At 36.2% G+C, this 27,103-nt stretch overlaps 1 protein-coding gene and 1 long non-coding RNA gene across 3 annotated transcripts in view; one reads left to right on the top strand and one right to left on the bottom strand.

Annotated features, from left to right (window-relative positions):
- Positions 1–3,472: 3,472 nt before the first annotated feature.
- LOC148755121 (uncharacterized) lies at positions 3,473–10,964 on the bottom strand. The gene is made up of 2 exons (XR_016019171.1): positions 10,826–10,964; positions 3,473–5,513 (listed from the first exon to the last, which is right to left on the bottom strand). It is a non-coding gene; the product is annotated as an uncharacterized LOC148755121 (long non-coding RNA).
- The window catches only part of IPO5 (importin 5), a 39,682-nt gene continuing 23,323 nt past the window's right edge, over positions 10,745–27,103 (top strand). The window contains exons 1-8 of one of the 2 annotated variants that reach the window (XM_074329439.2): positions 10,745–10,879; positions 16,416–16,514; positions 18,652–18,844; positions 23,069–23,171; positions 24,257–24,353; positions 24,565–24,669; positions 26,175–26,297; positions 26,382–26,502. In XM_074329439.2, the coding sequence (XP_074185540.1) occupies positions 18,661–18,844; positions 23,069–23,171; positions 24,257–24,353; positions 24,565–24,669; positions 26,175–26,297; positions 26,382–26,502 (733 nt within the window). In that variant the 5' untranslated portion in view covers positions 10,745–10,879; positions 16,416–16,514; positions 18,652–18,660. The remainder of the gene's footprint in view (positions 10,880–16,415; positions 16,515–18,651; positions 18,845–23,068; positions 23,172–24,256; positions 24,354–24,564; positions 24,670–26,174; positions 26,298–26,381; positions 26,503–27,103) is intronic. The other variant, XM_019756911.3, reaches the window with a different exon arrangement.

Raw genomic sequence — 27,103 nt, 5'->3', positions numbered from 1 at the left:
CTCACGTCCCAGAGATCAAGAACAATTTCATTTCAGGACGAGCAATCCTCAGTAGCTTCTGTAATCATCACTCTATTTCAATACAGTGTGATAACTGATTTGATGATCCTCAAATGTTGCAGCTGAAAAGCTACCTTAGGGAATTTAGTCCAACTCTCCCAATCGACATATGAGGAAATGGAGGCTTAGGGAAGCATTGAGAGCCCAGTTTAGGATTATAGCGGGTTAGTTGTGGAGCTGCAGCTGGAGCCAAGATCTCCTGACCCCAATAATTTTTTTCATGACAAAATGGCTGAGGCCATTTTGGTTAAATATGAGGATTAAATGAAATAAATGAAATAAAGTATAGAAGGTAAGCATTCAAGCACAGAAAGAGATCAAAATCTTGTTAGCTTTTATTATTATGAATTAAAACCTGATATTAAACATGATTGAGCATTTTTAACATTAATCTTTTAAATAAGCTCTTTCTGAAAATTAATTTCCATTAATCAATCCATTTCCAGATGCTAAAATGTCACCTCTTCAGAAAGTTCTCCCCTTGACCATCCTATTAAAAATAGCACCTGTTTCTTTCTCCGTACCTTGATTTAACATACTTCGTAACCTATCACTATATGAAATTAAATATATATATATTTATATATTATATATATTATATATTATATATTTATATATTATATATATTATATATTATATATTTATATATTATATATATTATATATTATATATTTATATATTATATATATATTATGTATATATTTATATATATTTTCTCCATAAAGTTAACAGATTAAATATTGTGATTTTCTTCTAGTTTTTAAATAGAATCGTCCTCTTCTTTTCTCAGAAAAGATTTAGCCCTTTTTCTCAAGCTCATAATCATTAAAGATCGATTCATAAGGGCAGAGCCCAGGAAGAACAAGAATCTCTGCAAACAGAGTCTCACCAGCTTAAATAATAACAAAATGGGATCCCTCTATAATGGTGGTGCTTAGATACAGGTACCAATGTTCCAATTTTAAACTGCGTTCTACCAAGATTTTCTATATGTAGTTATGTTTTAAGAGAACATGTGGCCTATGGTATAGCTGAGTCCATGTAACAAAAGCATTTTTATAACATGGTTCTAATATCATTCTTATTTTACGTGGCAGATGGAACTGAAAACATAGTCCTGCTTTTCCCATTCCTTTTCCACATTCTTTAAAATAGGTCTATTATCAAAAATAAATAAATAAATAAATAAATAAATAAATAAAATAGGTATATTATCTCTGATAATCAAGCACAAACTTAAGCATAAACAAAACTAATTAGATAAATGCTTAGCTTGAGATGGGATGACGCATTTGACATCTTAGTATTAGTTTGATCTAATTTCTTTGTAAAACTTCCTTCCTAAGTGAGAGGTAGAGCAGTAGACTGGATTGTAGGAGAGCTGAATAGTTGCAGACTTAGAGAAAATAGTATTTCTTAGTACCAAGAAATACTTAGTACCAAGAAAATACCACGTATTCTTTAGTATAAAAAATAAAAATGATCCCCTCAAATAAAATGTGTCATTTACTTTTCTTTCACATTTCTGCCTACTTGTTCTTACAGCTATCTTTACATTAATTAGTGGATTCCTAGGTGTTAAAGAAACCCTTGCAATCAGATATCAAAAGGGAATTAGAATTTAAGGTGATTAATGTTCAATGTACTACCACCAGTTCCCTCTTATGATTACATTTGTACTATGGATTAAAAACCTCCTCTGCCTGACCTGTAAGTGTGGAGCTGTCTCAGGGCTGAGTCCTTGACCCTCTTTTCTCTTCCCCAGGTGATGTCATCCACTTCCACAGCTTTAAATGCCATGGATATTATGACTTAAATTGGTATTTCCAGCTCTGCCCTATTCCTGAGCTCCTGGCCCTTCTATCCAACTGCTTCCGGGACATCACCACTTGGATGGCTACTAGCATTTCAAACTTACTATGAACAAAACCCAATTCTTATTTTCTTCTTTCCAGACCTTACCTCAAACATATTCTTATCTTATTTTTATCACCATTGCTCAAACCCAAAACCTAGGCATCCTTGATTTGTCCATTTCACCTCCATCAGAGGAGGGTCCACCATGACGCTCATGAAGCTTAAGCGGACGGGATCTTCATTTGCATAGAATCCTTCCAAGGCACCTCATTTTGTGTTGTTTTTCTTACAGAGGGTCCTCACATTGTATAAGTTTCAGGGTCTCACAAAACTTGGATCTACCTGTGCATCCTTTATCCAGCTTTATTCCCCCCCCCCCAAAAAAAAGGGGGGAATCTAAATCTGACCATTTCAGACACTGTTTGTTGATTGCTGTAGTCCAAGCCACCATATTCTCTGACCTGCAGTCCTGCAATGCCCTCCTAATGCTCCCCAAGCTTTACTTCCCTCCTACAATCCATTTCCTATATAGCAGCCAGAATGATCTTTTAAAGCTGTTTTTCTAGTCATATCCCTTCTTTAACCATCTAATGGCTCCCCACTGCACTTAGAATAAATCATACTACTGAAGTATCTCAATGCCCCAGGTGATCGGCCCCTGCTCGCCTCCCAGCCCCCTCCTTCATAGCTTCCTCTCCTCTAGCTAGACATCTTTTCTTGCTGGAATACACCAGACTCATTTTTGCCTGGGGGTGTTTGTACTGCTGTTTCCTCTGCTTCGGGGAATTTCCCCCATTTCTTCCCTTGTCTTCTCATGTTCCAAGTCTCAGCACAACTATCACCTCTTTCAAAAGACTGTGTCCCTAAAGTAACGCCCAACTCCACCCCAGTCATTTTGGATCCCATTATCCTCTTTTCTCCACTGATAAAATGATCTTATCTACTCAGTTGATTTGTTCCATGTCTGATTTGTTTCAAAATATTATGAAGGTGGGAACCCAGTCCACTTGCCCACAGCCAAGAAGTACTCACTGTATAGAAGGTGCCCAATAAACATTTGCTAACTAAGTGAATAAATTAAATGTTTGTTAAATAAATACTAATACAGTAAAATGTGGCATAAAGCAGTACTGTACATAGTGTATAGAATAAAAGAATATGAACTATTGTTTCTTTCTCATTAACTATAGACCATTAAAAATCTATCCCGCAGTATATGCTAATCTGAGATGTGGACTGATGTCAAAATTAATATTCTGCTATGTATGTCATCGTAATGCATGAGGTAAAATGTGTGCGTCATTGTGTACAAACTGTAAGATAATTGCTATAAGTAGCAAATAGATGGAGAGGAAAACACATAGGCTGCATCATACCCGAATCTCCCCATTTCCCTTCCCCCCAAATAATGATTTAGGAATGTTCAGAAGGTTTGAGGGCTTTGAATGTTATCATCCATATATTCTGAACTAAGTTAAAAAATATTGTCAAAATAGAAAAAAAAATCAGTAATCGAGGTCTGGATCAATTTCCTTCAAGTCTCTAAGGAAAAACATTTTTTAAAAAGTAACAGCTTTATTGAGATATAATTCACATACCATAAATTTCACTCTTTTAAAATATACAATTGAGTGTTTAGTATATTCACAGACTTGTGAATCCATCACCACTATCAGATACCAAAATATTTTCATCACCTCAGAAAGAAACTCCATACCCTTAGCAGTCACTCCACGTTTCCTCCCCTCCTCGCCTGCCCCACCCCTATGTCCCAGTTCCCTGACAACCCCTAATCTGCTTTCTGTTTCTATGGATTTGTGGATACTGGACATTTCATATAAAGGGAACTAAGAAATATGTGACTTTTTATGTTTGGCTTTTTTCGCGTAGCACAATGTTTTTAAGGTTCATTCATGTTGTAGCATGTCACAATACTTCATTTCTTTTTATTGACAAATAATATCCATTGTATGGGTATAGCCCATTTTGTTTATCTATTCATCAATTGATGTACATTTGGATTGTTTACACTTTTGTCTATTATGAATAATGTTATGAACATTCATGTACAAGTTTTTGTGTACACATGTTACTATTTCTCTTGAGCATATACTTACGAATAGAATTGCTGGGTCAGATGGTAACTCTATGTGTAACTTTTGAAGAACTGCCAAACTATTTTCCAAATTGACTACACCATTTTATATTCCCATCAGCAACATGTGAGGATTCCAGTATGAGGGCTCCAATTTCTCCACATCCTTCCCAACACTTGCTGTTGTCTTTTTTAGTATAGCCATCCTAGTGGGTATGAAGTGATATCTCATTGTGGTTTTGATTTGCATTTCTCTAATGACCAATGATGTTGAACATCTTTTAATGTACTCATTGACCGTTTGTATTCTTATAACTTCTTTGGGGAAAATGTCTATTCAAATGTTTTGCCCATTTTTTAATGGAGTTCTTTTTGTTATTGAGTGTCACAGCTTTATATACACTGCATACAAGTCCCTTATCAGATACATGATTTGCAAATATTTTTATCCATTCTACGGGTTGTCTTTTCACTTTCTTGATGGTTTCCTTTGAAGCACGAAAGTTTTAAATTTTGATGAAGTCCAATTTATCTATTTTTTTTTCCTTTTGTCTTTTGTGATTTTGGTGTTATATCTAAGAAACTACTTCCTAATTTAATCTTATGTTTTTTTGCCTAAGTATTCTATAGTTTTAGCTTCTGCATTTAGATCTATGCTCCATTTTGAGATTTGTGTATTGTGAGGTAACAGTCCAGCTTCATTCTTTTGCATGTGGATATCAAGTTGTACCAATAACAATTGTTGGAAAGACTATTCTTTCATATGAATGGTCTTGGCACCTGTAGTTGTCAGGGTTCTCCAGAGAAATGGGATCAATAGGATATATAAAGAGATTTAAGAAATTAGCTCACATGATTGTGGGGGCTGGCATATCTGAAATCCATAGGGCAGACCAGCAAGTAGAAATTCAGGTAAGAGTTGATGTTGCAACCTTGAGTCTGAAATTTGCAGAGCAAGATAGCAGGTGTTTCTATGTTTGCAGTCTTGAAGCAGAATTGCTTCTTCCTCTGGAAACCTCAGTCTTCACTTCCAATCAAGACCTCCCACTAGTTGGATGAGACCCATCCACCTTGTGGAAGCTAACTTGCTTTACTTAAAATCAACTCATTTTAAATGTTAGTCACATCCACAAATACTTTCACAGCAACATCTAGACTAGTATTTAACCAAACAACTGGGCACCACAGCCGGGCCAAGTCAAAACATTAAATTAACCATCACAGCATTCTTGTCAAAAATCAATGGACCACAAATACAAGGTTGATTTCTGGATTCTCTGTTCAATTCCATGGACCTATATGTCTATCCTTATGCCAGTGTCTTGATTATTGTAGCTTTGTAGTCAGCTTTAAGATCACGGTGTGAGTCTTCCAACTTTTTTTGTGCGTCTTCCAAAGTATTTTTAGATCAAGGTGTGAATCTTCCAACTTTTGTTCAAGATTGTTTTGGTTATTTGTAGTCTCATAAAATAATATGAATTTTAGATCAGCTTGTGCATTTCTGAAAGAAAAAAAAAGCAGTCAAAATTTTAATAGGGATTACCTTAAATATGCCAATCAATTTGGGGAGTTTTGCCATTTTGATATTAAGTCTTTCAATCCATACACATAGAATGTCTTTCTATTTATTTAGATCTTTCTAAATTTCATAATGAAATGTCACCCTTGGTCTCTGATAATTTTATCATAAAATCTATTTTGTCTGATATTAGTATAGCCATTTCAGGTCTCTTTTCTATACTGTTTTCATGGTATATCTTTTTCCATCCTTTTACTTTAAACCTATTTGTGTTTTAAGGAAAAACATTTAATTTAAAAACTAAATTCTTCTGTTAAGCATATTTTTGTTTCAGGTCTTAAAATGCAGCAAATGATGGTTTTTAAATCCATTTATCACATTTAAATGAAAATAACATCAAAAACTAGTAATAAAAGGTATTCTTCCTTTCTCCAATTCTTAAGCAGCCCTTGATTTAAGTTATAAGGATTTATTCTACAGGATCAAATCTGAAGTCTTACCTTCTAAAAGGTTCACTAATATGTTTAATGTCAAACCAGCAGGGAAAGGAAATTCCTGTGCAAGGAACACTGCTCAGAAAATACTCTACCATGTTTCCAAATCCCTGAGAATCAAGTCGGAAAACTGGAAGCAACCGGAAGCACTATAAGGTAACTAATTTTCACTTTGTGACAAGGTACTTCCTAAATCTTAATGAACCAAGTATAGAGGACACCTATGTGTAACTAGCCGGTTATTTTATTCTCTAGTAAAGCACTGTCCAACAGAAATATAATGTGAACCACAAATGCAAATCACATATGTAATTTTAAAGTTTCTAGTAGCCATGTTTTAAAAAGTAAAAACAGGCAAAATCGTTAATATAGTTAAAGATTATAGTTAATTAATAAGTGTAATTAACATATTTTATTTAAACCAATGTTATTATCATTTCTACATGTGATCAATATAAAATTGTTAGCTATTCTTGATTTCCTACTAAGTCTTTGAAATTTAGTGTTTATTTTACACTTAAAGCACACCTTAATTTGAAATAGCCACATTTCAAGTGATCAATAGCCACAATGGCTAGTGGCTACCCACTGGACAGTGCAACTACAGCATTTAAAGTTGAAAGTGGCCGTAAAATGCTCTATGAGATCACATCAAACTTTAAAAAAAACTTTTAACCACAGCAATTATTATGCATTGCATATAACGACTGCTTACATAGTAGGATTCTAAAAAATCTCACAGGTAGATGTGCAATCGGAATTAACTTTACAAATTTTGGAGGTTTCAATGTGCATTAGTAATGACAGCTAACATTCATTAAGCATTTACTCTGTACCAGGCACTATGCCAAGTATTTTAACACATGGTAAAAGATACGTCTGTTATCTCCGTTACATAGAAGAGGAAACTGGGGCTCAGAAAGGTTAATTAACTTGGGCAAGATCACATAGTATATAAGTTGTGAAATTATTTGAACTCTCATTCTGGCTGATTTCTGGAGTCTGTGCTCCTAGCCTCCAAACTTGACTACTTCCCTAAAATGAATCCAACCACCCACAGACATTCATGAATTTCATATATAAAACTATGAGAGAGAAAGCAAAAGAAAAAACTAATTGAGTCCACATTTTCCCTGACTGTGTTCAATTCAGTAATTTGCTGAGGGCCTTTTGCATGCAATGCTCTTGGGGAATGTGGTTTCCCTTACCCCTGGCTGGGATGCTCTGACTATGACACACTGCTTCAGAGCAGGGGCTTGAAAGTCTTGATAAAAAAGCAGCTGAGGAAATGTGAATAGTTTGGCATTTTTATTTTCAGTAAACAACTTTTCAACAGTTCAATCCTTTTTGCTGCCTCTTATCTAGGCAACAAATAAAACCAATATTAGAAAGAGTTAAACATCTTATTTCCCAGCCAACTGTCTATTCACTATTCGTAATCCATTCCACATACTATTTTATTCTGCATAATTGGGAGACTAATAGAAAATGTACAAATATATTTTACAGACACACAAATGTGACACACACATCTATACCATATGGAGCTTTAAGAGTAATTACTTGTTTAAGGTCTCTTTCTTATTTAACTCCCAAATCCATCTAACTAATAATAGCTGACAATTATTGAGTAACTATGCAGACACCATGCTATGCACATTTACAAATATTATCTTAACTTTTACAACACTCCTATGAAGAACTATTATTCCCATTTTACAGATGAGGAAACAATATCAATGTTTTTTTTTTCATTGTATCATGTTAACCATTAATATAAATACCTCTAAATAATACCATCACTATACATCTGTGTACAGTTACAGATTATAATATTAATACTTGCATTTATATTACCTAAACTCACCCTCATAATAAGTTCTGATATAGAGAACACACATGCTTACAACTATCAGGACAAGTAGCTGTAGTTCTTTTGGGGCAACTTAAAATAAATTACAGATTGTTCATTTGGGAGAATCTTATTTAAGTTCAGCACCTAATAAACCAGAAATGACAGAAAAGACCAAATTCTATCACAGTTGAGAGAAGCTTTCACAGAGGTTTTATAAGCCACCTCCCATTTCTATCTAGAACACTCCCATCAACATGGAAACCCATAAAGCCAAGAACAGTAGCTGGAGAGAATTCTGATGCTCTCTTCTTAAGGAGTCTTGTCTCCCATCGTATTACAAGTAAATCATGACCAACCTGTGCAGTGACTTCTGATAAACATCAAAAATCCTAAATTACCTAGGTTTCATGAATCAGTTGAGAGAAACTCCCAATCTTCCATTTTCCCAACCTCATCCTTTTTCACAAGGGGTTGTAAATCCTCTAATATTAATAGAGGTAGTGTCAGGTCTAATAAGCTGAAGGGAAAAGCAGCAGGAGCTGGCCACTCAGTTAATGGACCCAAAACAATGGAAGCTAATCAGGAGTGTACGAGACTCAAAGTTTTATACCCCCACATTTCATTTCCAATTATAATTTAATGTTGGAACTTTTGTGATTAATATACCTCAGTAGCCATTATTAGTCCATTTTATAGATGAGAAATTGAGGCTTAGAGACACTACGTGCTCACTCAAGTTCATATAACTAGTAAGAGACTAAAGACCCAAATCCACTCAATTCCAAGGTTCTTTACCTTGTATCATCTAATCTTGGGAAATAAACTCCCTATTTTGAAATCTGCAGACTTATGCTGGAATTTCTATTATTTACTAATTATTAAACAAATATATGTAATCTATAGAGTTATTGCCAATAAAAACACATACCATAGCAGGTATTAAAAAGTAACTAGAGATCAGGCCATACTCTGAGCAAGTCTCTACGCAGTTTATCTTATTTCACTAGTTATCTAGTCATTAAAAATGGTTTAGTTTGTAATTCCCAAAATCTAAATCTTTGTAATTCCCAAAATAAGGCGAGGAGAAAGCCTCCTCAGAATCCGGACATGCCTACTGCTGACAAAACCTACCCCAAATTAATGTATGGGGTAGACAAATTGTCACATCTAAGAAATATCATTTCTACAAAGATAGGTCGGCAGACCTTTTGTGGAGAACCCTATCACTGTCACAGCTAAAACTTTCTAAGGGAGTTTTCTCCACAAATCAATTAGAATACTTTAAAATATTTTGGCTGGCAATCACAATTGCACGGGGATCCCAGGGCCTCAGCCCAGAGATTCTGGACACAGTGGCCCAGATTCTAATGTACAGCAAATGTTTTAAGTAGACTTCCAAAGAGCAGAACTTCAGCAGTCAAGTCAACAGGATATTAAGTTCCCTAAATTAAATACTACGGGCTGCCATAAGTGTTGTGCTCTCTATTTCACTCAATGTGTATGTAACTTTCTCACTAGGAATGTTGTGTCCTTTTGAGGCAAAAATGAATTATTTTCTTCATTGTCACCCTTAGCCCAACGCAGTGGACACAGTAGGGGTTCAACAGAAGTGCCCTTTGATTTCAACACTGTTCTCTCAGTTTCTGGCAGCTCCAGTAGTAAAGGAAGATTGGGTGTATTACCGTGTTTCCCTGAAAATAAGACCCAGCCAGACCATCAGCTCTAATGTGTCTTTTGGAGCAATAATTAATATAAGACCCAGTATTATATTATATATTATATCCGATCTTATATTATAGTCAAATAAGACCGGGTCTTATATTAATTTTTGCTCCAAAAGACGCATTAGAGTTGATGGTCTGGCTCGGTATTATCTTCCAGGAAACACGGTATCTATGCATTAGTGTAAAACCAGGTCTCTGATCCCCCCTCCCGGTACCGGTAGGAATCAATAAACACTTAGTGAGAGATCAGCCCTACAAACCAGTGTTGTCTTAGGGAGGAGGGCGTCTCTCTCAACTTCCCCCAACCGTTAAAAGAACGGTACCCAAAACTAAGGAATTCAAAGATCCTGGAGTGGGGAGGGGGTGGCGGCAAGTGTGATACGTGGACATCTCAGGACATCATCAGCAGGGGGAGCACAGGGCTGAGTAACCCCTCTTGTGTGAGTCACTGGTGAGTACTGGGCGGGAGGAAGGCGCAGCCTGAGTCACAGCCCTGGGGGAAGTCGGAGGGTCTGACCGATGGAATTGGACGTGGAATTCAAACGGGACGTGAGTTTCAAAGGAGCTCACTCCCTGGGGGTGGGGATTTGGGGGATTTGGGGTCTTAGGGGCCGAGAAGACTGGAGCTGGGGGCGCTCCTCGGGCGGCGGGGAGGGGCTGGCGGGGACCTGGTCGGCCAGCCGGCAGCGCCGAAATCTCCCGCGCTGAGCTAGCCCCTCCTCCCCGGCCAGGCCTCAAGCCCTCTGCCCGCTAGGCCCGCCAGCCAGGTCCTCCTGCCACCCCCGCAAAGCAATCCCGGCCGCAGTTAGGCTGCGAAGTGCCGGACCCACCAGGCCCATACCAAGCCCGGCGGCCAGCCGCGCGCCACCGGTGACGGCACTGCAGGGTGCGTGGCCAATCGTAGCGGCCCCAGCGGAGGCGGCCTCGGCCCCGCCCCGCGCACCCAGGGCCAATGAGGCGCTGACGCCGGCGGCCGCGGCGGGGTGAGGGGTCGCGAGGCCCCGCCCCGTCCTCCCCTTTCCCCTTTGCCCCGCCCTTTCCCGCCCGGCCCTCCCTGTCCCGCGCCGCTGCTGGTGCCGGTCCCCGCGCTGGGCCCGCCCCCGCCCCTCCTGCCGGCCCGCCAGCGCGCCTCACGGCTTCTGTCTCCCCTCCCTCCTTCTCGCTCTCTCTCTCACGCCTAGCGCAATGGCGGCGGCCGCGGCGGAGCAGCAACAGTTCTACCTGCTTCTGGGAAACCTGCTCAGCCCCGACAATGTGGTCCGGAAACAGGCAGAGGTAACCGAGTTCGTCGCCCGGACTCCGCGCCCCGGCCGGCGCGCCGATCCTTTCCCCAATACCGTCCCGCCGGGCCTCGGTCGCTCAGCCGCGGCGGCGCAGGCCGGGCCCGGAGGGCGGCGGCCGCGCAGCCCACGTGTGAGGCGGCCCGCAACTCCAGGCGGTGCCCTAGGGCCCTTCCGGCTCTTGCAGCCACGGCAACCGGCGCCAGTTACCTCCCCGCCGCGGTTCGCACACACGTGCGGCCGCTCCTGACACGCTGCCCCCGCCCAGATGGGGAAACCGGGCGTGGGGGAGGGATGTGGGGTGTGGGGCGGGCCCTAGGGGCTTCCCTCGCCCCTTTCCCGCTTTCTCCCAGGGGGACCCTCCCCTGCCCAACCTTCTTGGTCCCCCAAACCCGGGCTGCTACTTGACCCATCACCCCTACTTCTCTCTTTTCCCCTCTTCTCTACCATCTGTGCCTCCCTTCCTCATCCCCTCCTTTTAAAATGTCTTGCCCTGTGGCCTTCTTTCCACTTATTTCTATTTAGTCGTCTTTCTCGTCTAGTTCCTAACATCAGAAGCTGGATTTCCCACCTCACCCACAGTCTTGTGAAGTTACCTGTAGGGTTTCTTTCTAAGCAGCTTCCACCTTAACTTTGCTCTTCAGACAGTCTTTTTGATCTCTAGAGATTTGCGGTCTCATAAATGGGATGTCCTGGGACTTTCGTGGTTTTAACTGGGCCAATGCTGTATGTTTAATTCTTGCATTTCATTAAATCTAACCTGAATCTCATTTTTTTTAACCACCTCTGGCTCCTGGCTTCCAAAATGTGGAGCTCTGGATATAATTTCAAAAGACAATATTTCAAATGTACCTGCAAGTTCATTTACCAAGTGGCAGTAAGACACTTGGTTCAGTAAAAGACTGATGTTATACTGTCAAGTGTTGAGACCAGGATTTATGTGAGACACTTCAGGAGAAGGGCAGAAACTTTGCAGTGTCTTTTAAGTGTATTATCAGAACCTATCTTCGAAGTTGATTATAATACATGGAGTTCTTTACCACCATGTGATTGAAGATTTTTATACGATTCAGTGCAAGATGTTCAGCCAGATCTTTTTACAGAGCAACCATTTATTTTACATATAGCTAATGAAATTGAGCACAAGTCCTGCTCCGGACTCACAAGATTTATGGTTGTCATTAAAATCACAATGTTTATAGATTTTTAAATAGATTTAGGAATGCTGGTTACACAGTGGCTTTATAATACGCAAAGTAAATACACTGAAAGTTCAGTTCTGTATGAAAAACCACTTTAAACAACTATTAACTTTATCCTAATGACTTTTGACTTATTTATTATACGGGTCATAAATGTTCAGAATATAAATTCATACAGTGCAAATAGTTCTTTACCTCATTCCCCAAAAGTAACCACTTTTAAGTGTCTTGTGACTTTTCCCTGAAAATATCTTTAAACGCATGTATATATACATATTCGTTTTTACATGAATGTGTTCATAATACACATCCTACTGTGCAGCCTGGATTTTTACTCAATATATTTTGCATTGTCTCACAAGAGATTTTGTTAAAGCAGCTATGTAGTATTCCATAGTATGGATCTATTATTTATTCAACCAACCCATCCTCTGCATGGACATTGAGATTTCCAGTGTCTTGCTCTTAAAAACAGTGCTATATATAGGAATACATGTATACCTATCTTTTCAGACTCTGCCAGATTTATTTGTAGAATACTTAAAAGCAGCATTTGTTCTTAGAAGTAATGTGCAATTGATTAGTTGATCAACTTGTACTATCAGTGGGGTGTGATGATGCCTGTGAAAACATTTTAATACTTTCTGCTAACTCTAGAGGTAATTTTTCACCAAAATTCTTAATTTCAACCCTCAATAGAAATTTCTGTGTGTTACAAAGCAGAACAGTATTGTAATTATTAGTAAGCTAGTTTAATTCTGCCCCTTACCTCCAGTTGCTTAAGTCTCTACTGTCACGCCTAGTGGTGAATCTCTTTCTATTGTACTACATACCAGTGTCTGGTTCAGCTTGAATTCCAATTGGTGCCTGTTGTAAATCTTTTATCACTTCCATCACTTTGGGGATAGTTAGCAGCATTCAGCACATTTTCTTATAAAGAACAATTGAAAGTAAGTACTGTTATTCTTAGTCTCTTCTTAGTGAAAACATTCAGATATTATATTTTTATTTTGTATATCTTTGCAATGTATTAATATGTAAAGTATTATAGAATTTTCTTAATTTGACATAAAAAAGGTAACTGTTAGAGGGGAAGCTACCTGGTACCATATAATATAGCACTAAGCCGGGTGTGTAAAGGAAGCAAAATACTTGAAAAAAGAAATGACTGCACATAATGATGCCTTAATATGCTTTTTTTAACCATATGCTATAAGCCTATTATAACTAATCAAACTAAATAAAATTAAGTATTACAGTCTGATACAGTAAATATAGAAAAATATTTTGAACTAAAGACTTGGCGAGGGCTCAATAAGTAGGTTTGTAATTTACTATCAAAAATACTTAGTTGACATACTAAAGACTAAACTGTTTACTAAGGTGACTTGTTCTTCAAATATGAAGTCAAATACAGTAAAAGAGTTTTATTGTAATATATTGTTGAAATCATTGATGGGCTTCAAAACTTTTAAAAGTTTTAAAAGTTTTTACATTGTATAAACAATTTGGTAGGGTTTATGTCTTATTTCTATTTTTGAAAATCTTTAAGGATTTTTCTAATTTTACAAAAAATGTTTCTGATATTTGAATAAATGATTTGAATGCCCTTGTCTCAAAATACAATAATTAACATGAATGAATCAGTGACAGGTAATCCAAAGTTAAATGTCCGTGGCATTCATGACCTTTTTTGTATAAAATAAGTATTTTATCAGTCATATGCATGGATTTTTACATTCTTATTAATTTTTTCCATTGACTTTGTTCCTCGTTGATTCTAATAGAGAACTTCATTAATGATATTTGACTTGAAGGAGGCTAACATATTGAAAAATGTACCTGATTTTTGAGGAACCAGGGTTTTTACTAGGTAAAAGTTTTTTTGTCTCTTTTACATTTCTGTATACAAGATAGGCTCTCCATAAATACTGACGGAATGAGTGAGATAAGTATATATTAGTATTTCTCCTTTGGAAAGGGAGAGGTGAAATTTGCTTTACATTGTGTGACTGTAAGGTAGAATCAAATGGAATTGAAATTTTATTTACTACGATGCTGGTAACATTTATTGAACCTGCCTGGGCTAGTGCTAGGAATATTCTTAGAAATATTCTTTATATTTGCTGTACTCTAATGTGCTAGGTACTGGGAATACAAAGAGGAAAAGTTACTATACCCGCCTGTCCTTGTGGAAGTCAGTCTATTTAGGTTAAGAAAAAATTACACTTTTGATTTTAAGGCTGTGTTCTTTTTGTCGAACTATTGTCCTTGACCCATGTTTTGGTATAGATGTAATACTATATCTACATTGCCACAGTGGAACATATCAAATGGGGAGAACCCTCTCTCAGGAGTCAAATGTCATTCATGCTAAACTCTCCCTCCATTGACTTCTAATTCATTATGGAATAGAGTTCAATATTTGACGTCTTGTTTATAAGTCTCTTAGAATTAGCATAACGTTCAACTGTTAGTCCCAGCTAGGCCAATGGTAGAGATCCTCAAAATTTATAACAGGTTTCCTGCGAGTGATAATCCTAGTAAAGAATTCTTTTTCCAAAACTTGAATTAACAACTGGAAATTTAAGTGTTAACATTTATAGTATCTACAGCGCATCAGAGGCTAAGCTAGGTACAAGAAATAAAAAGACATTTTTTATTGTAATGTGAGAGACTGTGTTTAAATGAAAAAGCTATATTGGTTTTTGAGTTGCTTTGGTAAAGATTAAGTGAAAAACCTCAATGTATGTACCCATTTTTGCAATTATTTTGTGAATATCTTTACATAAATTATCTCATTTCTGGATAAATATATTCAAACCATCTTCTTTCCTCAGCTGTGAATACGTTTTATCAGTTTTCAGCATTGTTATGTTCCTGTGTGCTTAGGTACGTGAGAGGAGCTTGAGGTTATCAGAAGATTTTAAATTCTCCTTTCCCCAAAATTTGTTATTCCCCAAATTGAGAAGTTTGAAAACTGGGTAGCACTGCATAAATAGAACTGGTTGTTTGGTAGAGTCAGTCCCTAGGGGTGAAACCCAGAGAGCGTTCAGTGCCAGGGAGGTTTTGAGTACAGTTGGCCTGAGAAAACCAGAGTTCTGTCTGCTATTTATTGTCTGTGACCCTTGGCAAGTCGTTTAACTTCTGAGCCTTTATGCCCTTATCTGTCAATACTTCAAGGATGCCCTGGAGCCAGCACTCAATAAAAGGTGTAAGGTAGATGTGGATTCAGAGAAGCACTGTTTTCCCTCTGTCCTTGTTACACCTCTTTCCGGGGAAACCAGGTAAATTATATGGGTGGTAGCTGTTGGAGAGCAGACAAACTGAACTTAAGACTGCTGAGAAATTAACATGTTATCTACATTATACCCCTTAAAGTGGACAGATGAGCGTGGACTGTCTTTACTTATTTAATGTCAATTCTAGTCAATCAGTTTAAATAGGCTTCTTGGGGAAAACAGTTCCAAGTGTACTTAAAATAATAGTTTCTTTTCCACAGTAAAAGATTGCTACGGTTAGAATTTTTATACATGCATGTGGATCTGTACTTCAACTTAATTTTATAGACATCATATATTTCGGTCTTGTCTTTTGATCTACTCTGACAATCTGTTTTTTCATTGGTGTCAATTTAGTTTTATTGTTAACCAGTTTGCTCTCATTTTATGTTATTAATGGAGAAGGAAAGAAGTATCTAAAGTCATAAAACCTAGATTTCTAAATCTATTAAAATTATATTAAAATCTGGTCAAATTTCTTCTGACTGTATTCATCTATTTGTGTATATAATATAGTTTTAGAATAACCCTTGCTTAAAAGAAAGGATAGTATAAAGAACTTGAATACTTTCCCTTTCTCTGACTTGCTTCACCTGAGGTATGTCTGTGGTGGTTGTAAGTAGTGCTAATCTGAAACAATTCTACATCTGGTCTAAAAAGTGTTGACAAGATAAGCAGTTTTCCATGATGTAAGGAGATACTGACTGAGCACTTTGCAGCATGGTAGCTCAGGTCACACTTAACACCCTCTTAGGCCTTGAGTTTTGTTAATCAGGGGAGCAAAAGTTGGGGAGATGTGCACATACATCAAAAAAAATCTATTTAAGAAATAAAGGTAGAAAGGAACTTGATAAGTAACTCCTTAGACATCCCCTCTCTTTCCTAACCTATCTGAAGTATATTTTATGTTACAGGAAAAAATTTTAACAGCCGACCTAGATTATATGACTTCTAATACAACGTCTTCTCATTAAAACTTTCCCAGTCTTTGTTTCATTGTTTTTCACTTATGTACTCATGAAGTTTTCTAACATTATAATCTTTAAAGTTTTTCTTTTTCATGTAGGAAACCTATGAGAATATCCCAGGCCAGTCAAAGATCACATTCCTCTTACAAGCTATCAGAAATACAGCAGCTGCTGAGGAGGTACTATTTCAATATTTGAGAATATATTCTTACAAATGAGTTGTGTATTAGATGGTGGTCAGAGTGGGTAGTGAGAACTGTTTACTGCATAGATGTTACCAGAGCATTGAAGTTAATAATATTTGCCGAAAGCTACTTTGGAGTTAGAATTTTTTTTAAGTACTCTTATTAAGAATGAGAATTTCTCTTTTTACCCATGTAAGATGATGTGTCCAGGATTTTTAAAAGTTCATCGTTTTTAAATAATTATGATGTAGAAACTATTAAACTTAAGTGCTTTCTATAGCTGCAAAAATATTTCCTTGAAGCAATTCATTCTAAAGGAGGAAATTTAATTCATTCAGTGTTTTAATGGGTTGCCAAATGTTTCTGAAAAAATACTTTTTATCTGTCTTCATAAGTTGTAAGGTTATAGTCCTCTTGAAGTGGTGAAGAATATGTGCTGTATGTTAAGAATAAAGAGAGACTTTATAGTCCTTTAAAAATCATTGCTTTTAGCAAATTACCTAGTTACTCTACTATATTTGGATTAATAGTTTCTTACCTCTTCTGTGCATTTAGCAGGTATTTTTTTCTTCACAAAAGTAATTATACATATTGAATGTTAATTGAATATCCTGTTTATTTTGGAAAAGGCATCAAAATACCTACGTCTAGAAAACATACCCCACCTATGAAACGTTGCACTTAGAATTTATAAAGTGAAACTTCTTTGCTTACAGTCACACTATATGTAAAATGCTTATATTAACACGGTGGAAATGAAATCTCACTAAACTTCTGCGTAGTAATACACCTGACTTTAAATTGGCGACTTAATGTTCTCTAACATTCAGAAAACAGTATAAACATGTCCTGGTTTTTTTTGAAAACATGACAAGATGCTTCTTCACCTTTGTAATGTATTTTTTCAATTCAAAATTAATGTCAAATATGAAGAGCAAGCATTCATACATAAGGTAACTTAAATCTCTACAAAGTTAGTTATTTTAATTCTTGAAGATTGATGCAAATTAGCTACAAAATAAATTTTAGAGCTGAGAATATGAATATTATTGAATTTTATTTTTAAAGGCCTCTGTTAAACTCTATTTAAATCTTGATTGATTTAGGAATTAGATGACTGATCTAGCCTCAGCATCTTGATTGTGGTGTCATAGTTTTCAGTGTAAGTGTGAGAAAAATTACACAAATTCCAGTCACTTTTATGGGGATTTTTAACCACTTTGAATCCTTTCTAGAGCATAAATTTTTTAAGTTTGTTACCTGCCAAAAGTTCAGATAAAAAGAGTTCTTAGTGAAAAGTAAAAGGAAAAAAAAATGGCAAGTTTTATTTGTATAGCTTAATTCTTTTTTTTGTTGTTGTTGGTCATAGTCTCTAATTATAGTGATAATGAAGAGCTGCAGCCCAGAAAAGAAAAAGAACATGAATAATTGAGTTTAATATTTTCATTGGCCTATTGATTTAATATGATAAAATTTTAGAAAGACATTCGTTTTGATTTTTCTTTTAATCTGAGGAATATTACACACAACATGGCAAACAAATATATCCTGAAGATTAGAAAATGGGATAAGAATATACACTTTGAGATTGATTAGCACTTGTTAGGTGTTTAGAACTTGTAATGTTTGTTTGCATGAATGAAGCATAAAGATAAATGGATTTGATAACATTTTAGCTAAGAGGTTGATGAAAAGACAGTAATATAGCAAGATAGGCCGGGCTGGGAGCGTAAGATTAGTTCGGAAAGGTACTTCATATATTAGAATGAGAGCCAAATGGAGAAGCAGGAAAAGAGCATTTTAGGGTTTGCAGTTTATGTTAAGATTTGTTTTTCTCCAAAAACTATATTAAAAATAGGAACTGAAGACAGGTTTGTCATTGCTATGATATGTGTTCCTATTTGAGATCTAATATGTTTAGGGCTTTTCCTCAGCTATAAACAAATACAGTAGACTAATGTGGTTAGAAATAGTTTTATGTAGTTTACCTATTTTTTTACAAATCTAACAAAATGCTTTTGTAATGAGTTGTAAAAATGGAATAGTGAAATATATCAATGACAGTGAATCTAGGTTGCTGAAAATTTTATTCCTAGTAAGACACCAAGTTATTAACAATTATCAATTTTAGGCTAGACAGATGGCTGCCGTGCTGCTAAGACGTCTTTTGTCCTCTGCATTTGATGAAGTCTACCCAACTCTTCCTTCTGATGTCCAGACTGCCATCAAGAGTGAACTACTAATGATTATTCAAATGGAAACACAGTCTAGTATGAGGAAAAAAATTTGTGATATTGCTGCAGAGCTGGCCAGGAATCTTATAGGTATGTATACAAGTTATTATAGAAGAAAATGAATACAGCTGCCCCTTGAGCAATACGGGTTTGAATTGTTCAGGTCCACTTATATGCGGATTTTTTTCCATAAATGCCTGTACTTTTTGATCCAGGCTTGGGAGTCTGGATGAAAGAGTGTTAAGTGTATGCATTGTTCTGCACCATTTCATATAGGGTACTTGAGCATCCATGGATTTTAGTATTCATGAGGGACCCTAGACTCAATACCCCCCATGGATATCAAGGGACAAATTAAGTATTTGGGGAGTCATAAGTTATATGCAGGTTTTCAATGGTGTTGGGGATAGGCACCGTTAACCCCCACGTTGTTCAAGGGTCAAACATATGTCCCTTTTTTTTCAAGTGGAATCTTTACAGGAAGATTCCCGAGTACCTGAGGACCATTTGTTCTATTTGAAATGAGAATGATTATGGATTCTGCATTTAGAGCCAAAAGTTTTAGGTATTTGTGAAACTTTTGACTCTAAATTAGTGATGTTGAGCAGAATCATAATACTTCCATTGGTCTTCAAAATTTTCTTGTGGAGAATTAATTTTGTAGTTTGCATGAAATATTGTCAGTTTCATTTCCTCCTTAATCTGTGACGTTTTCTTTTTTTTTTTTTTAAGATTTTATTGGGGAAGGGGAACAGGACTTTATTGGGGAACAGTGTGTACTTCCAGGCCTTTTTTCCAAGTCAAGCTATTGTCCTTTCAATCTTACTTGTGGAGGGCATAGCTCAGCTCCAGGTCCAGTTGCCGTTTCTAGTTGCCGTTTCTAGTTGCAGTGAGCACAGCCCACCATCCCTTGAGGGAATCGAACCGGCAACCTTGTGGTTGAGAGCCCACTGGCCCATGTGGGAATCGAACCGGCAGCCTTCGGAGTTAGGCGCATGGAGCTCTAACCGCCTGAGCCACGGGCTGGCCCTAATCTGTGAAGTTTTGAAAGCACAGTCTAACTTACAATTTACTTGCCAATAGAAGTAGAAGTCAGTGGAATCCAGATATTTTTGCTATTATATTTGTGTATTTATAAATTATGTCCATGTGCTGTTACACTGTTATGCTATGTACACTATAAAATACCCAATATTTTTTGAAAAATTTTTTAGATAATTTTGTTTTTCAATTACAGTTGACATTCAATTTTATTTTACATTAGCTTTAGGTGTATAGCTTAGTTGTTAGACATTTACATAATTTACAAAGTGATTCCCCCCAATAAGTCCAATACCCACCTGGCACCATACATAGTTATTACTATTTTATTGACTATTTACTATGCTGTACTTTGCATCCCTATTTCTGTTTTGTAACTACAAATTTGTAGTTTTTAATCCCTTCATCTTTTCACCCAGCCCCCCCAACCCACCTCCCATCTGGCAACCATCAGTTTGTTCTCTGTACATATGAGTCTATTTCTGTTTTGTTTGATTATTTTGTTCTTTAAATTCCATATATAAGTGAAATCATGTGGTATTTGTCTTTCTCTGTCTGGCTTATTTCACTTAGCATAAATCCTCCAGGTCCATCCACGTTGTTGCAAATGTCAAGATTTCGTTCCTTTTTATGGCCAGGTAAATAGGCCATTGTACATATACATAGCACATCTTTATCCAGTCGTCTATAGATGGGTACTTAGGTTGCTTCCCTATCTTGGCTATTGTAAATAATGCTGCAACAGACATAGGGATGCATCTATCTTTTCAAATTAGTGTTTTTGGATTTCTTCAGATAAATACCCAGAAGTAGGATTACTGGGTCATAAGGTAGTTCTATTTTTAATTTTTTGAGGAACCTCTTGTTTTCTATAGTGTCTGCACAAGTTACATTCCCACCAACAGTACAGGAGTTTCCTTTGCTCCACATCCTCACCATCACTTGTTTGTTCATTTATCAATGATGGCCATTCTGATAGGTGTGAGGTGATATCTCATTGTGTTTTTAATTTGCATTTCTCTGATAATTAGTGACGTTAAGCATCTTTTCATAGGTCTATTGGCCATCTGTAGCTCCTCTTTACAGATATGTTTACTGAGGTCCTGTGCCCATATTTCAATCGGATTGTTTGGGTTTTTTTGGTGTTAAGTTATATGAGTTTCTATAGAGTTAATATTTTGGATATTAACTCTTTATTGGATGTATCATTGGCAAGTGTCTTCAGTAGGTTGTTGTTTTGTTGATGGTTTCCTTTACTGTGCACAAACCTTTCAGTTTGATATAGTCCTTTTTTTTGTTTGTTTCCCTGCCCCAAGGAGATACAGCAGAAAAAATATTACTAAGCAATGCCAAGAGAGTGCCTGTGTTTTCTTCTAGGAATTTTATGGTATCATATTGAGTTCTTGTATATGGTGTAAGAAGGTGTTTCACTTTTTTGCATGTATCTGTCCTGTCTTCCCAGCACCATTTATTGAAGAGACTGTCTTTACCCTATTGTATATTCTTGCCTCCTTTGTTGTGGATTAATTGGCATGGATTTATTTCTGGGCTCTCTATACTGTTCCATTAATCTGTCTGTTTTGATGCCAGTACCATGCTGTTTTGATTAATATAGCCTTGCAGTATAGTTTGATATCAAGTAGCGTGACACCTGCAACTTGTTCTTTCTCAAGATTTCTATGGCTATTTGGAATCTACTGTGATTCCATGTAAATTTTAGGATTATTTGTTCCAGTTCTGTGAAAAATGCCATTGGTATTTTGGTAGGGTTTGCATTAAATCTATATATTGCTTTGGGTAGTATGAACATTTTAACAATGTTAGTTCTTGCTATCCACAAGAATGGTATATGCTTCCATTTATTTGTATCTTCAGTTTCTTTGCTCAGTGTCTTTATTTTCCCAATACTGGTATTTACCTTTTTGGTTAAATTTACTCCTAGGTTTTTTGTTGTTGTTTTTTTCTTTTTGATGCTCAATTGTAAATGAGATTGTTTTCTTAATTTCTCTTGCTGGTAGTTCATTATTTATGTATAAAAATGCAACCAATTTCTAAATGTTAATTTTGTGTCTTGCTACTTTACTGAATTCACTTTTCAGTTCTAATGGTTTTTTGGTGGAATCTTTAGGGTTCTCTACACACAGTATCATGTCATCTGCAAATAATGACAGTTTTACTTCTTCCTTTCCAATTCGGATGCCTTTTATTTCTTTTTCTTATCTGGTTGCTGTGGCGAGGACTTCCCCCCAAAATACATTTAAAGGATGAGATAAAAGAAAAACATCTAAAGCATTTTATCAACAGTCAAAACTTTTTGGTCACACCAAAAATAATAATATAATTACATGTTTCATTATTTTTTGATAGACTCATAAGTGTGATTTTAAACTTAGTTCATTTAGGTGGCATTTTTAAAGGTTGAAAAGGATACCTCTCTAAGATAAGGAAGGACTAAATGGGAGGTATTGTTGGTTGGTCTTATTAATAAATCATGACACTAATTCTTTAAGCTACCAGCAAAGTTCAAAACCCACTGAAACTCTTTAAGTTTTGTTTTAAATAGCTTAGAAAATTCTATTTTCAAAATTTTTAAGTGTACAAATATGAATTTTTATATACACTATTTTAACTCAAAATCACTTAATAATAGAAACATTAAGGTGTTCTCTCCATAGATTTTTTTTTTTAAGCAGCTGTTTTTCCCCTCAAAGCATCATTTTTACGTTGAAGAGACAAATAAAGGGTATTTTTTTTTTAATGTCAGAAATTTTCAGGAAATTTAATTTAATTTCAGAAAATTTCAGGGAATATAGGGGAAATTTTCACATAAAACTACAAAGCACGAGCACCACTCTGGGTCCAGGGTTTCCCACTCCCGCATCTTCTGTTTGAAAGTAATAATTATTTTGGTTTCAAGACCTCGTTACCATGTATTAGCTTTGCCTACTTTTTAAACCCTTTAATAATACTAATAAATATAAAAGATTCGACCAAATAGTCAAAGTGCTGCCTTTTCTCCAAATCCCACTTCTAGAAATGACTACTGCTTGTGTTTGTGCTCATGTAACCCAACTGTACACAGTTTTTACAAGATTATAATGTCATTTTCATGGTTAAAGGACCTAATTGTATTGGAATTTTTTAAAAATATAGAGCAAGTGACATTTTCCACTACTCCATATTCTGAATGAGGCTTATGCAATAAAAAGATTGACCCTTAATTTTTAAAAATTTTGACTTACACATTGTATGCCTGGATTTCTTTACTTTTAGATGAGGATGGCAACAACCAATGGCCTGAAGGTTTGAAGTTCCTTTTTGATTCAGTCAGCTCTCAAAATATGGGACTGCGGGAAGCTGCCCTTCACATTTTCTGGTATATACATTGATGTAATTTTTTTTAACAATTTAATGTTGAATGCGCAGAACACATTTTGATTTTTTAGTCTTAACTTTTTAGACTTAAAATAATGCCTTTAGATAAGCTTTGTATTGTGTTGGAAATAAAACTGAAAGAACAAAGCCTTTTATTTCATATTATGATTCTTTTTCTGCATACAAGTGTTCTCTAGAACTTTATTTCTTTCCCCTTTTTTTATGATTTTGAAAATTTTTCTGGAACAGTTTCTTCTGCTTTATTTGGAGATTGACATGGTACTAAATGTACCTTTCAGAAAGCCACTTTAATCATGGCATCTTGAAGAAGAGAAAGAAGAATCCCCATTGTTTTCTGTGTTCTGTATAACCAAGCTTCATAAAAATGTAATTTTTTAATAAACTCCTGTATATTTATAAGCAAACGGTTAAAGCTTAGAGTTAAATCAATGTCTGCATTAAGAAAACTTTTGCCCTACTATGTTATACAGTTCTGCATTTAAAGTATAATTGGATTTATAATTTATTAAAGTCATATACGTTATTTTCAATATAATACACATCAAGCCTCAGAAGAGGATAAGGGTTGATAGTAACACCATTTTCTATTTCCGTTGTCTGATGTATCTTATTTATATCAATAATCCAGAGTAGAGAATTAAATAAAAGCATTCAGTTTGTTTACTGAATTTAGAGTATTGCAGAACTTAAACTACCTGGATCTGCAAGGCTAGGAGCAAATTGTCAGAAAGCGTGGTTACTGCAGTTACCACCTGACACCCCGTGGTTGCTCTAGTTCCACCCTGTACTTCCCACTGAGACGGCGCGATAAGGATACAGCATAAGGCTGGGATGAGTGGCTGAGTAGTGTGTACTTGGGTCGGCTCTCCTCCCAGACTAACCCTCTCCACTATATTTCCATTCACCCAGCCCCGCAAGAGTTTGCTTGGAGGGTGGGTAGATGATGTTCAACCTTAAGGATTAATACATACTTTTGAGTCAGGCAGACATTTAATTAGATGTGCTAGCTGACACTTTACTAAGATCTAATGTAATTTTTAAAAACTGCTTTGGATCATTTTTTAGGAACTTTCCTGGAATTTTTGGGAACCAGCAGCAGCACTATTTAGACGTCATCAAACGGATGTTAGTTCAGTGTATGCAAGATCAGGAACATCCATCGGTAAAGCATTTCAATTCCATTAATATTAGCACCTAATATAACATGTACCTTGTAAACAAAAGTTATGTATTTGGAGATTGTTTTTACCGTAATACTTTATAAAATATAAATACTAATTTTACTGATAAAGACAAATTTCATCTGGAGTAAGAAAACTTGAACTTGCATCAATCAAAACCTCACGTGTGACATTTTACTCTCTTCATTTTAGATCAGAACATTATCTGCTAGAGCTACAGCTGCTTTTATACTTGCAAATGAGCACAATGTTACTCTGTTCAAACATTTTGCAGACTTGTTACCTGGGTTCTTACAGGTAAGAAAACAGTTTAAAATAGGTGATTATTATATCCTTACTGGTTTTCTGTAGTCTAAATTCACATCAGCGTTCTCTAGTGCACTCATTTATTCAGCAAATATTCATTGTCTCCTGTGTGCTGGCACTAGGGTATGGGGATACGGCAGTGAACAAGACATGAAAATCTCATGGAACGTAACATCTATTACCTTTATAGATTCGTAGTCTTAAAATTTTAGGTTAGTCTCAAATTTTTTCTGTAATGCAAATAACAAGCAGTTGGTGCTTATTGAATATATATGATCACATAGGTTATTTCCATTGAATCAACCAAATAACCTATGAAATTTACTGCCCATTTTTACATAAGGAGAAACTAAGGAGGAAAGGATAAGAAACTTGCCCAATGTCACAGTGTTGGTAAGTGGGAGAATCGTGCACAATTCAAACCCATACTTAACTGCAGTTCTTCATTTTAGCCATAGAGCTGATAACAGTGTGTATATTATAAAGTGAATAGTTTATGTTTAATTCACATCATTGGATCTCAAGAATAAGTTATTATTTTAAGGACAGCTTGAATCAACCAGAAGATAAAATAAGATTGTGGGTAAATTAGAGCACTTAGTCTCAATTTTATCAGACCTCAAAGCCCTTTTTATAACAAATATTTGAGTTTTTTTTATTTTGTAAGTATCTTACATTTATGGTCGTGAGATGCATGATAAGGAGGTCTTGTGAGTTCCTTGGAATCATACGTGTCACAGATGCAGGATATCTAGTACCCCTAGCTTTGCTAATCTAAGAAAACACCTCCTAGGAGAAACAGCACCCCTGTTGAGAACACCACGGGCTAGGATTGAAATATCTATCCTACGTGATTCAGTTTAAGTCAATAACAAAACGTTAACTTTTTCATATATTGTTTTAGTAGTTTATTACCTAAAAATCTTAAGTTAATCACTAAGTCTAATCTCAGATTTTTCTTCTTCTGAATTTTGGCTAAATTAAAATGTTAGCCAAAACGTTTATCTAGGAGTTTTCACTCTGAAATACAGTGGTAGTTACAGAATGCACATTTAAATACCACAGTGACCAAACATGACATGAAAGAGAAATTAACTGGGTAATATTGGACATTTTAAATGTATCAAAAGATCTAGTATTTACTATATGTATGAAAAAGACAAGGACATGGATGTAGGAAGGACAGAGGAAAGGGCTTCCTGGTTGTGAAAGAATTCCTTGACAGCCTTAGGTTCTGTGGTAGTGGTTATGACAGTTTCACTGATTTTCATTTTCACTTAGAATTAAATCCTTGTTTTGTATGTTTCTAGTTAACAATGGGAAGGAAGGTATACATGTGGCTGTAGGTAGAACATTGGCATGATATAGATTGCTAAATTATTATTTAGAGAAAAATACTCATAATTGTTTGTTGCCTGCCTCTTAATGTTTTGGCTAATGAGGCATCATAAAGTGACTCGAGCACAGACTTTTTTTTTCTGTTTCATCTTTTCTAGTCTGTAAATGACTCGTGCTACCAGAATGATGATTCAGTTCTAAAATCCCTTGTTGAGATTGCAGATACTGTTCCAAAATATTTGCGTCCTCACTTGGAAGCTACTTTACAACTAAGTCTGAAGGTAAGTTAAATACTTCAGTTAATGTTCTGTTTTCATTTTCAGTGAATAAACTACTAAACGTATGCAAATGTGTCTTCTTCGTAGTTGTGTGGAGACACTAGCCTCAATAATATGCAGCGCCAGCTTGCCCTCGAAGTAATTGTGACCCTCTCTGAGACTGCAGCTGCTATGTTAAGAAAACATACCAATATTGTTGCACAGACTAGTAAGTCTAAAGTCTTTAATGTGGAAAAATTATTGGACAAATTTTGCCAAGAGTTGTATGAGTTCACAGATTTGTTGATAAAATGAATACCCTTTCAAAATCAGATGAATCTGGGGAAACACATCTCTGTACATACTTAGTTGCATGGACTAAAAGAACTAAACATATTGATTGAAAGAACTAAATATCAGTTTTCCTCAAATTAATCCATAAATTCAATATAATTTCAGTCAAAATCCCAATAGAGTTGGTCATAAGATTGTTTCTAAAATTCATGTCGAAGAACTTAAAGCCTGGAGTAACCAAGAGAATTTTGACGAACAAAGTAGAGATCTTACCTTATCAGCTGTAAAGATGTAGAATTTGTTGATGGTCCAGGTGTAGACAAATGGATTGGATGGAACAAAAGGGCCTGAGAGCAGATTCTCTCACATGGAAACAGAGCTGACTAAAAAGATAATTCATCAGAGGTCATGGGTAGGGTTTCCAGGCAGGAATTCCGCCCATTCTCAGGAAGGTTTTTCACTTTTCCATTCACGAATCCCGAGAACAGATGGTTGGGAAATCGGGAAAATCAGCTCCTTGAACCCAGGTGGTTGGT

Source organism: Rhinolophus sinicus, chromosome 16 (genome assembly GCF_057876585.1).
Source record: "Rhinolophus sinicus isolate RSI-liver-muscle chromosome 16, RSI-T2T, whole genome shotgun sequence".
NCBI classification, from domain to species: domain Eukaryota; kingdom Metazoa; phylum Chordata; class Mammalia; order Chiroptera; family Rhinolophidae; genus Rhinolophus; species Rhinolophus sinicus.
Note: the sequence above shows the minus strand (reverse complement) of the source record. Positions and strands in the feature narration are given on the sequence as shown.